This window comes from Zeugodacus cucurbitae, chromosome 3 (assembly GCF_028554725.1).
Source record: "Zeugodacus cucurbitae isolate PBARC_wt_2022May chromosome 3, idZeuCucr1.2, whole genome shotgun sequence".
NCBI classification, from domain to species: domain Eukaryota; kingdom Metazoa; phylum Arthropoda; class Insecta; order Diptera; family Tephritidae; genus Zeugodacus; species Zeugodacus cucurbitae.
In genome coordinates this window covers 71,678,769-71,691,192 of record NC_071668.1, presented here as the reverse complement: position 1 = coordinate 71,691,192, position 12,424 = coordinate 71,678,769, and the positions used below count along the sequence as shown (strand labels likewise).

Sequence of the window (12,424 nt, the reverse complement as noted above, 5' to 3'; positions counted from 1 at the left end):
ATTTAAGGCTTTATTGTGTAAAAACAGTTGCAAAAATTTTATTCAAAATATTGGCCGTCGCTAGCTACTACTTTTAACCATCTTTCTGGCAGCATGTGTATTCCGTGACGAAAGAACTCCTCATCTTTGGAGTCGATCCAAGTATCAATTCAATTTTTTACTTCTTCATAAGAGAAAGTGCTCGTTAGCTAGACCGTGTGCCATCGATCGGAACAAGTGGTATACAGATGGAGCAACGTCTGGAGAATACGGAGGGTGGAGTAAGATCTCCCATTTCAGCGTCTCCAAATATTGACTTTATCGTGTCTTTCCTCGTACTGTGTCAGTTTTTCTTTTAGTGCTCGGCTCAAACGCATCAATTGCGTTCGGTATCGTTCTCCTGTGATGGTTTTACTTGGCTTTAGCAGCTCATAATATATCACCCCCAGCTGGTCCCACCAAATGCAGAGCATGACCTTGGCGCCGAGAATGTTCGGTTTTGCCGTCGACGTGGAGGCATGTCCAGGCTTTCCCCATGACGTTATTCGCTTAGAATTATCGTAGTGGACCCATTTTTCGTCGCCAGTTACAATGCGATGTAAAAATCCCTTTCGGTTGTGCCTTTGAAGCAGCTGTTCACATGCAAAGAAGCGCCGTTCGACACCTCTTGGTTTCAAGTCGTAAGGAACCCAGATTTCTTGTTTCTGAATCATCCCCATGGCTTTGAGGCGTTTTGATACACATCTTGGTCGAGTAATGCTTCCAATTCAGTATCTTCGAAAATCTTCTCCCTTCCACCACCATGCCGGTCTTCAACTTCATAATCACCATTCTAAAAACGTTTGAAACCATTAGCGACATGTTCTTTCACTTAGGACAGCCTCACCGCACGTATCCGGAAGCATTCGATGAGCCTCAGCCGCACTTTTCTTGGAATTAAAAATCAAAGGAAAATTTCTCGCAAATGTCGAGAATTCGGCTCAAAAAGTGACATTTTCAGTTGAGAATAAGTTTGGGATGCAAACAGATCTCTACAAATATTATGTTGGGTTAATGTTGACACAAATGTCCAAGATCGATATAAAAAAAACGATTTAATCGACCAATGCTTGACCCTAGAGACGTCTATTGGAAAACGGCGGAAGCAAAGTTGTAGACCAATATTTCCGACGAAACAGTTGTTTACTTTTTTTCAAAATATTTGTTTTCTAATTACCAAAAGAATGTAATTAGTGCTTAAAATTATCGTTAATTTGGCTTAAAAGTCGATATATCGATATATTAGTATTCGTTAAGAATCGTTAAATAATTGTACCGATGAATAACTCATGACCTCAACTCTTTTTTCTTTCAAAATATCTTACTTATACTTCTACACTTATATTCACGTATCTATAATAAGGATTATTGATTGCGTGATTTGATCATTATTACCAGTAGACTGGACTGGAAAATTTAAAGTGGCTATATACATATGTAACCTTAAAATAATCTGAGCAAGTAAATTCAGAAAATTTCTGTTTACAATTTTATCAAGTGTAAGACTTAAACTTTAGATTAAACAAATAATAGTAAACTTCAGCAGCCATTTTGAGTGCGTAATATATTTTACTCATATGTAAGCTAATAGTACATACATACAGTGTAAATAAATATTTTACATATACAAGCACTTATCTGTGTCTATATAAATACATTTCGGTCAATGTAGGCGTTTTATGACCAATGCGTCTATTTCAAAAACTTTTACTAATAAAAGTTTTTAATTTCTTTGACAGCAACGTATAGCAAGCACAATTCTATATACTCGTTTGTATACATATAATACATATGTACATGTGCATGTGAATATAGGTAAGACAAAAACTTTTGTTATTTCATATCTGACAGGAAGAGCAATGAGAATAGCGTCCCAAACACGCATTTTCTTAAACAAGCACTTAGAAAAAGTTCACATTTTAGTTACACACTGACATTACGGCCTACAGACTGGCTACATTGTAAGCACGTGTGCACATACACATGTGTAAGAAACATAAAAATATTTCGGGGATTATGAATATGCATTAAGATGAGTGGCATAAAAATATAAACAAGCAGTGAATATAGCTGATAAAATATGGAGAGTGGTGAGAAGGCAACAAATATGAGCAGGGAAATGTTTTGTGCGACATATATATGTGTATATGACTTATATATATATGTGTCATGCATATATATCTACATAACTTTTAACTTCTTTGCTTTGTAGAGATAAGAAAATAGACACGTGTACCTAGAAGTAGCTTAAAATACTTGTTTACACACACATCTATAAACTTTTGCTTTAAATTTGGATGTCTATTTTCGTTTAATGTGTTTTATATGTTCTTTGTTTTTTTCGATTTGAGTGACATACGTAATTTGATGTGTTATTCTAACTTAGATTTCCTCTATTTGCAAGTATATATAAGTCTATAAAGAATATTGTTGAATAAGCTTCTTCCTTTCTTTATCTAATCGATATTATTTTGAATGCACTCTTTTTATACTCTTAGAAGATACCCATATAATTTGGACCACGCTCAAATCGGACAAAATGTTCTGTACCAACATAAGAATAGGTTGTCAAATATCTCCGCTTTTTTGATCTTTACTCAACGCTCCATAATCGGATTTAGTTCAAATATGCGCCGTTTCGTTCGATAATCTGTTTCCATCTAGGCGGCAACTTCATAATACCCCCCTCGTAGAAGCAACGCTCCTTATTTGAGGAAGAACCACTTTTCACAAGCCTCTTTTGAGTTCAATTTTACACCATCAAGAGCGTTCGCCATGAATAGTAATATGTGGTAATCACTTGGCGCTTTGTCCGGGCTATATGGCAGATGCGATAAAACCTCCCATCCGACCTTCGACCACGACCGTTTTCGCTTGATATTATCGTATTTGAACCATTTTTCGTCGCAAGTCACCATCCGCTTCAAAAATGGGTCGAGTTCGTTCCGTTTCAGCAACATATCGCATGCGTTGATTCGGTCCAAAAGGTTTTTTTACGCCAAATCATGCGGCACCCAAACATCAAACTTTTTTATGTATCCAGCCTTCAACAGATGGTTTAAAATGGTTCGGTGACTAACTCCCATATCCTGGGCGATGTCATGAGATGCCACGGTGATGAGCGGTATTCGTCGTCATAGGTCTTCCGCCCGCTGGCTTATCCATGGCGTCGTTTTTACCTCGCGTAACTTGTACAAAAAGTGCTAAACCGCAGGTGTCCAACTTAGACAGGTTTTACTGAATATGAAACCATCCGGAGATGTAATGCGTAAAACCCAGATGTCAACCCAATATATAAAACAAAGATATCTCAATGATAGATTTCACTCCAACTGTTCAGCTATTGCAACACGAACATCTTTTACGGAGATTGCATGACTTGGCTCCAAATATGGGACATGTTCTCGGTCGTTTATATGCGGATAAGTATGATTAAACTCTTCGAATAAGTAAGAAAGCCTATTTGAACTTACTCAAAATACCAAGTAAAAAAAACGAGGTCCGTGGGCGTGTTAGTGTCAGTATATGTATCTATCAAACTCGATGAAGTTAATCGAAATTTTATAGGCTCACTCCCAGCGCAAGTAATAAAATTTGTTTGGATTATTTTCGGTCCATAAATCAGACATACCAAAAATCGTCCATGATATCATTCCACTTCCAGAAAGGAGGTGAAGGAAATTATAATGGCATCCGTAGTTCAGGATACAAAGAAATCTGAGAGGAAACTACGCGTCACAATTCAACGGTAGCGACTCCACCATTAGAGGAACCCAAAGCTATTGTCAATGCACGTCACAATTCAACGGTAGGGACTCCACATTAGAGGAACCCGAAGCTATTGTTAATGCACGAACTTGCTCAATTTGTTCTTTACTTATTTTGTTCATATCCAGCGACGTAAGTCTTCTTTAAGCTAATTGATGATATACAGGAAACCTATCTCTATTATGAAATGTGAACTCACGACCTAACCATTACATAAGTATAAACTCCTAGAATACCATATATTAAAGGGTTCTTCAAAAGGGACGCTACAAAAGTAGACCGATAGGGACAGCAAAGGACCCCATATCTTCTCTCTCTTCGCTCTTTTGACATTTCTCTTCAGTAAAGTTTGACATTTCATAATGGAAATATATACGATCCAAAATTCGGAATCAGTGGACTCAACTGAACACTACGTCCTACGTACCTATGAAGCTAATTTATGGCAGAATGGCTTCGCCAATAAGCAAAATAAACGTTATTGGCAAGGCAGCAATCCACATGTACTCAATGAGCACCGCGAAAATATTACGATTTGGTGCGATTTTTGGGCCGGCGGCGTCATTGAGCCGTTCTGCTTCCGAATCATCAAGATCGACTCTCAATGATAACCGAATATTTTTGGCCCGCATTGGATGATATGGATTTGGACAATATGTGGTTCGAACAGGACGGTCCCACACGCCTCACAGCGACTGACACAATCGATTTATTGAAAACCAAGTTTGGTGAACATGTTATCTCATGAAACGGCCCAGTAAATTGGCCGCCTCCGTTATGCAATTTGACGCCGTTAAACTATTTCCTGTGGGACTTCGTCGAGTCAATGTGCTATGCCAAAAAGCCAGCAACGTTTGATGAACATCGTACGAATATCGGACGTGAAATTGCAGCAGTATCGGCAGATTTATGCTTGAAAACAGTCGGTAAGTGGGTTCAGCATCTGGACTACTGCAAGCGTGCAAGCGTTGTGCCCATGCAAACGAAATCTAGGCCATACATAACCTTTTGTAGCTCTCTTATTGAACAACCCTTTACAAGAAAACATTCTCTGCTATGAAATGTTAACTCATGGCTTAACCATCGCATAAGCATAAACTAGTATAGAATTCACTAGTATATTTAGGATTTTTTTTAAACTTATAGCATTCAAAACTTATAAAAATATAGTCCTGAAGAAATATTAATGTTTAAATAATAATAATAGTGTTCTTTTGCAAACCACAAAGCTTAATGTAAGTCAGCTAAGGCAGAGCTTAGCGTACATTGTTAAGTATACTCTAAAAGGCGAAAAAGGGATTATTTTAAATGTTTGGAGCACTTAACAAATAAGCACCGCAAGGAAGGGAAGGAAACAATAAAAAACACGCATAAGAATAAGTGAGCTAACTTTGAGCGACGCACCACTAACACACACACTTAAGCATTTGCCACACATTCATTTGTAACTTTTTATTTTAATCTCTTTTTTTATTTGTTGTTAAGCCTTGAAGCAACCACATGAAGGATATACAATTTTTTTTAGTTTACTTTTGCTTTACTTTCGCTCGCACAAAGTCAGTCAGAAGTCTATTTATCTACCACAACAATAGCCACTGCTAATTTTTCGCACACTCGCTGAAGGCAAGCGTGCTGGCAGCGCGGTGGTGAGCTGCTGAGGGCAGCTGTGGTATTCTAAATATATGCAACGTTAGTTTAGCATGAAAGTGCTGATGTTAGAAAAAGTTTTACTTTTTTCCAAGGTTTTTGAATTGAAGAGCAATCTTTCTGCTTCTCGGAAAATCTTGGTAAAGGGGAGCTTTGCAAGTTTTAGCACTTTTAAGTGTTATATTTGTGTGATAATTATTTTTTGTACGCTTACAGTTTATTTATAACTACTAAAAGGCGTTCAAAAGGAGAAATTCTTGAATGAAGAAAATTAAAAAAAAATCAGGTACGCATATCGTGGTTTATAAGACACTTAAAGAATACACAACAAGCGGCTTACATACATAAATTGCAATAGTTGACAGCAAAACGTGTTCATGCTTACTAGGGTGGGTTGAAAAGTAAATCGGACAAGGAAAAATTAATATTTTAATTTTCAGGTAGAGAGGAAGAAGACTAGCAATATGAATACATGATTATACATTCACTTCATTTTGTTATTAAAAGTTAGCCACAACCTCGTAATTAGTCTTATTCGATATCTGGTGTCTTGAAACGTCATAGTCCCATTTAGACAATTTATAAATGAGTGAGTGAGTGAGTCCTTGTGCAAAGTTTTGTTGCGTTAACTTCACTGGTGCTTAATTTCTTTATCTTGACTGACGTAGACACCGCTTACGCGGTAATAGCCGAGTCCAAAACAGCGCGCCACGTATCCCTCCTTCTGGCAGTTTGGCGCCAATTGGTTATACCAAGTGAAGCCAGTCTCCACCTGGTCCTTCCAAAGGAGTGGAGGTCTCCCTCTTCCTCGGCTTCCACGAGCGGGTACTGCATCGAACACTTTCAGAGCTGGAGCACTTTCGTCCATTCGAACAACATGACCTAGTCAGTGTAGCCGCTTCATTCGCTGAACTATGTCTACGTCGTCGAATAACACATACTGCTCATCATTCCATCTTTTGCGATATTCGACGTTGTCAAAGTAAATAGGACCATAAATCTTCCGCAAAACCTTTCTCTCGAAAACTCCTAGTGCCGTCTCATCGGATGTTGACACCGTCCACGCTTCTGCACCATAAAGTAGGACGGGAATGATGAGGGACTTGTAGAGTTTGGTTTTTGTTCATCGAGGGATACTTTTCAATTGCCTACTCAGTCCATAGTAGCACCTGTTCCAATTTTCGACTACGCTACCTTACAAGTTTCTAACACATCTTTAACTAACAATTAAAAAAAATTAATTACCATATTTTCGAATATGAAATAGAAGAAAAACAAGTAAGGAAGGGCTGAGTTCGGGTATAACCGAACATTTTATACTCTCGCAACTTATTGATGTAATTTTATAAAGATAACACAATTCGACCCATATGTTCGGCATAAAGTTCAATAGAATAACAAAAATCATCATAAATAGTATATGGGGACTGAGGTAATTCCTAAACCGATTTCACTCGTTTTCACCACCAAGATACAATGTATCGAAGACTATACGATCACTTAATTTAATATTACTTATAATTAGGTATATGGGATCTGGGGGAAGTTATGCCCCGATTTTTACCATTTCAGGAACAGAGAGAAACTGTTATAAGAAAAAAATTCAGAGGGAATAAATTACATTAAAATATCTGAGGGATTTACATAAGTATATTTTCGGGGAAAAATTACCCTTAGGCACTGAGTTCTTCATGTTCGATATCAGGGGCCTTGAAAAGTCATTGTTCGATTTTGACAATTTTTTCACAAGTGATGCAACAGATCATATACAGTGTTTGTTTAAAGTTTTATTTCGCTATCTTCATTGGTTCCTAATGTATATATTAAAAGGTGAAGGAATAAGATGAAATTAAAAAATGAGTTATATGGGAAGTTGTCGTGGTTGTGAATCAATTTCGTCCATTTTTCACACGTGTCATCAGGGTATCAAGAAAATATTATATACCGAATTTAATTGAAATCTGTCTAGTAGTTCATGAGATATGGTTTTTGACCCATAAGTGGGCGACGCCACGCCCATTTTCCATTTTGTAAAAAAATCTCAGTGCAGCTTTCTTCTGCCATTTCTTATGTAAAATTTGGTGTTTCTGACGTTTTTCGTTAGTGAGTTAACGCACTTTTAGTAATTTTCAACCTAACCTTTGTATGGGAGGTGGGCGTGGTTTTCATCCGATTTCTTTCATTTTTGGACTGTATAAGTAAATGGCTAAAATAAACGACTGCAGAAAGTTTGGTTTATATAGCTTTATTGGTTTGCGAGTTATATACAAAAAACCTATAAGGGGGTGGGGTCACGCCCACTTTTCCAAAAAAATTACATCCAAATGTGCCCCTCCCTAATGGGATCCTATGTTCCAAATTTGATTTTCATAACTTTATTTCCGCCATTTTGTGGGCGTGGCAGTGGACCGATTTTGCCCATTTTCGAAAGCAACCGCCTCAGGGTGCCAAGGAACATATGTTCCAAGATTCATTAAGATATCTTAATTTTTACTCAAGTTATCGCTTGCACGGACAGACGGACGGACAGACATCCGGATTTCAAATCCACTCGTCATCCTGATCATTTATGTATATATAACCCCATATCTAACTCTTATATTTCTTGGTGACACAAACAACCGTTAGGTGAACAAAACTATTATACTCTGTGCAACAGGTTGCGAGAGTATAAATATCGCATAAGCGATTTTAGTTGAAACCTCATACTCATAAACTTGAAAGTCATACTTAATGAGTCATTATTTCTTGTGCTTAAAAATGCGTCTTATATTAGATTAAAATTATGAAATTGAAATTGGCGCATGCTTTGTCCATATGTACGAGTATACGTATACTTGATACGAGTAGTGCATGCATGAACATTATCAATTGGAATGAGTATATATGTATGTATGCATGTATGTAGGCATTAGAATGTGAACAATGTAAATATGTATTATTGTGCAATTTTATAGCGTTCTCTTATTGGCATTCCTATAGATATTATGTATTTATAACACAGTCGGCGTAGGCATTTGTACGATAACATTTATTTTTGTAAACTATTTTATTTTTATACACACGCAACATTTTGTACAAGAGTATAAGAGTTTTAAGCCACTGGAGAGGTCTTAATTTAAGTAGATTTGAATAATGTTTTCGCCAATGAACGGAATCAGCAGACTATCACATACATAAAGATTGTCAAATATAACGGTATTGTCAAAAATCAACTGATTTGATTTCGATAAGTTTCTAAAAAAGTGTGAGTGAGTGAGGTCAGTATATAACCGCTATTTCGGTCTCTCTAGTAAAGATAAGATATAGCTATTATTTTTTTCAGCATAACTATAAAATTAAAATCATAAAAATTTAAAGAGTATATTAAGTTCGGTTCCGTAAGAATTCAACACTTCCCTACCAATGACTTTTAAGCTTCTTCTGGAATTTATGATGTAATTCTTTTCAAACTGCGATAAAAACATGAAATCATACATGTAATAAGAGTACTCATACACACATTCGAAAATACAATTTCGCATTATACATTTGAAAGAAAGATTAAATATTTAATTTAATTTTCCAAAAGCATTATTTAATACAGTCTTCGATTTGCTTCTACAGTTCAGATTGTGACTTTGTGCTGAATTAGTGTTACGCGGAGTAAAAATACTTAGAGAATTTGATTTTCTTTCGTTTGGGAACAAAATGCTTTTGAAAAGGCTTTTGGCGTTAAGTCTTTTATTAACCGTTATCGATTGGACTTCCTGTCAATGGTGTACCGAAATAAGATATGAGAAAGAAACTTTTAGACGACTGAAAGAATATGTAGAAACTTATTGGACTCAAAACTGGTTATACTTTGATGTACAAAGAACCAGATATGCGAACAAATGGGTTCCCGATGTAAGTAACTTCGAAGTTTTGCTATCATTTAATAAAGTTCTAGGATGTATGTAAGAGTCAAAGAGCTCAAATAGTGCATTTCGATTATCTTTAATGTGAGCGAGGCAGACAAAATTCAAGCTTGTGCTGGCAAGAGCTAGTCTTTCATAAATTTAACAGGGAATTGTCATTTTTCATATTTCACATATTCCTTCAATGCAATTTACACAGCTCCTTTTCATGTATTTCTAGTATCGATATGTAACAAAGACTAAAAGGATCTGCTGTGATGGTTACCGGATGAGCGGTTACTATTGCGACCCAATTTGCCGGTCTGGGTGCCAAGCCAATAGTCGTTGTACCGGTCCTAATGAGTGCACATGCAATCACGGTTACTTTTCCAGCACAGAGACTACATGTGAGCCAAAATGCACTGAAGCCTGTGGGCCACACAGTACTTGTACTCAACCCGAGCTTTGCACATGCGATTCAGGCTATACGGAAATAAGAAGTGGCATATGTGAGCCCATCTGTGAAGAGCCTTGTTCAGCGTATGCCAGCTGCACTGCGCCAAATACTTGTAGCTGCTTGACGGGTTACATATTCAACGAAAACTTGTCTCAATGTGTGCCAGAGTGTCAAAACGGTTGTCCCTTGAATATGTACTGCCAATCGCCAAATCAGTGCGCATGCCGCACCGGTTACAGACTACAATCGAATATCACGTATATTACTGAGGCGTCCACAGTGAGTTACAGCGAGTCATGTGTACCGATCTGCAGTGCTGGTTGTCCAGCGAATAGTGAATGTTACGCGCCAGAGGAATGCCGCTGCGCGGATGGATACACAGCGCTAACGGACGAAGACGGACAATTGAGTAATACGGGCGAATGCGTGCCGGTATGTGTGGACCAATGTCCAGAGCATGCCAATTGCGTTAGGCCGAATGAGTGCATATGCGAGTTCGGTTATGAAATGCTTCAACCGCCGCAACATCGGCCCTACTGTCAGGCGTTATGCACACAGAATTGCGAGCTGAATGGCAAATGTGTGGCACCGGACGTATGCGAATGCTTTGCCGGCTATGCACATGTGAACAGCAGCACTAGCGTCAGCAACGATCCGCAAGCGCCCTACTGTCAACCGGTTTGCTCCAATGGCTGTGCGCATGGCAGTTGCGTGGCACCTGAAATGTGCGTGTGCCACCCGGGCTACCTAATGGGAGCGCATGGTGTGTGCGAGCCTACATGCACGGGAGGATGTCAGAATGGACGCTGTATCGATGTGAACGTATGTGAATGTAATGATGGCTACCAACTAGCCCCGCATGAATTGAGTAAATGCGAACCCATTTGCAGTAAGCGCTGCGTCAATGCAGACTGCGTCGCGCCGGAACTCTGTCTCTGCCACGAGAAGTATCAACCGCTATCTGGTGAAAACCTCACCCACATATGTACGCCGATGTGTTGGCCGGAGTGTGTAAATGGAACTTGTATTGCACCGGATCAGTGTAGCTGTATGGAAGGTTATGTGCGATCAGCAAATACTACGCAGCCGCACACCTGCGAGCCATATTGCGCAAGTTGCAATGGCGGCTATTGCGTAGCACCGTCGAAATGCATCTGCCCTGAAGGTTTGGAGTTGACAGTCATTGGAGACGGTAACGAATGTACAACAATTACAACGACTAGTATGACAACGATTGCTACAACCGATGACACTACAACAAGTGAGACTGAAACAACAACCGAGATTGAAACAACATTATTAGCGTCCACCACTGAAATGACAATTGCTACCGATGACGCTACACCAAGCGAGATTGAAACAACATTATTAGCGTCCACCACTGAAAACATTGAGTGGTTCAACGAGAGTGCAGAAGTTGAGGTGCTGACAGAAGTTAGTATCGACGACGAGAAAGGAGGACGCTACATGGATAGTTTCACGGATACTCTGATAACTGCCGGCGCTGCTCAACCTTACCGAACTCTTATTGTTGGTCTGCTGTTCTCTGCAATAATGTCAGCTATGTTTGTTTAAGCGATAAAACAGCGATAATTCTTACCTCCGAAAAGATCTCGTATCTCTTAAGCAAACCACTCAGTTGAAAAAAAACACAGCAGTATTTATGATATATGAATTTTATTCAAAAGCATTATATTTTGTAATTATATTAAATAGTACAGAAATACTCAAATACATATATAAATATATATATATATAATATTCACAATTATACATTATACATAATAAAGATTTAAAATGCAAATTAAAAACTTTGAAAGTAAAAAACTTCTTTTTGGCACTATTTGTCTCTTATCACATTTTAAATTTTTCACAATTTTAACACCATATTTATTTTTTGTTTTTAAAGTTTTAAAGTTCATAAGTATAAATATTTAAAAAAATATATACGGTATTTTATCAGTTATGAGTATGTTACTCATACGCAATGACGGCGTGATAAGTATAGCGATTAGGTAAACAAAAAAGGGGATTCCCAAAAATTTCACAAACAAACGATTGATTATGAGTATAACAGACTGGTACATTTGAAGAGAGCAAAAATATTCCAATTGTAGCTCACTTTATATTGAGCGCATTTGTTGTAAGAGCATAATAATGTTAAGAGAATGAAATCAAATCCTATGTCAGCGACACTAGCGGCCGTTAGCAAAACTCTCTCTGCAAGAAATAAGTTACTGAAAATATTTAGCTATTTGCCAGTCAGAGTTGCATTCCAATTCCGATGAAAATAATATTTTTTTTGCAATTTTTTTTAACGAGTTTAATATGGGGTTATACTATATATCGAAATGATCACGATGACGAGTAGAGTTGATATGGGGAATGAGCAAGATGACGAGTATAGTTGAAATCCAAATGTTTGTTCGTGCAAGCGATGAGCTGAGTTAATATTAAAATATGTAGTTGGTACACGTGTTCCTTAGCACCATGAAAGGGTTGGTATTGCAGATGGGTGAAATCGGATCATTGTCACGCCCACAAAATGGCGATAATCGAAAACCAAAGATTTGATACCGGGGATCATATTAAAGAAATTATTTTAGGAATAGCTTTCTGTATAAATATATGTACATCATTAAGAAAAAAATTCAAA

At 37.7% G+C, this 12,424-nt stretch overlaps 1 protein-coding gene across 1 annotated transcript; it reads left to right on the top strand.

Moving 5' to 3' along the window:
• The first annotated feature begins 9,023 nt into the window (after positions 1-9,023).
• LOC105218647 (platelet endothelial aggregation receptor 1) lies at positions 9,024-11,575 on the top strand. The gene is made up of 2 exons (XM_011194365.3): positions 9,024-9,321; positions 9,553-11,575. Exons 1-2 carry the CDS (start codon positions 9,124-9,126, stop codon positions 11,341-11,343), a joined length of 1,989 nt encoding a protein of 662 aa, XP_011192667.2. The 5' UTR covers positions 9,024-9,123; the 3' UTR covers positions 11,344-11,575.
• The last annotated feature ends 849 nt before the right edge of the window (positions 11,576-12,424 follow it).

Excerpts from the sequence above, each read along its gene's own strand:
- LOC105218647 (XM_011194365.3), top strand. The coding sequence starts at position 9,124 with ATGCTTTTGAAAAGGCTTTTGGCGTTAAGTCTTTTATTAACCGTTATC. Across the intron at positions 9,322-9,552 it reads CGAACAAATGGGTTCCCGAT|TATCGATATGTAACAAAGAC; the intron begins GTAAGTAACTTC and ends ATGTATTTCTAG.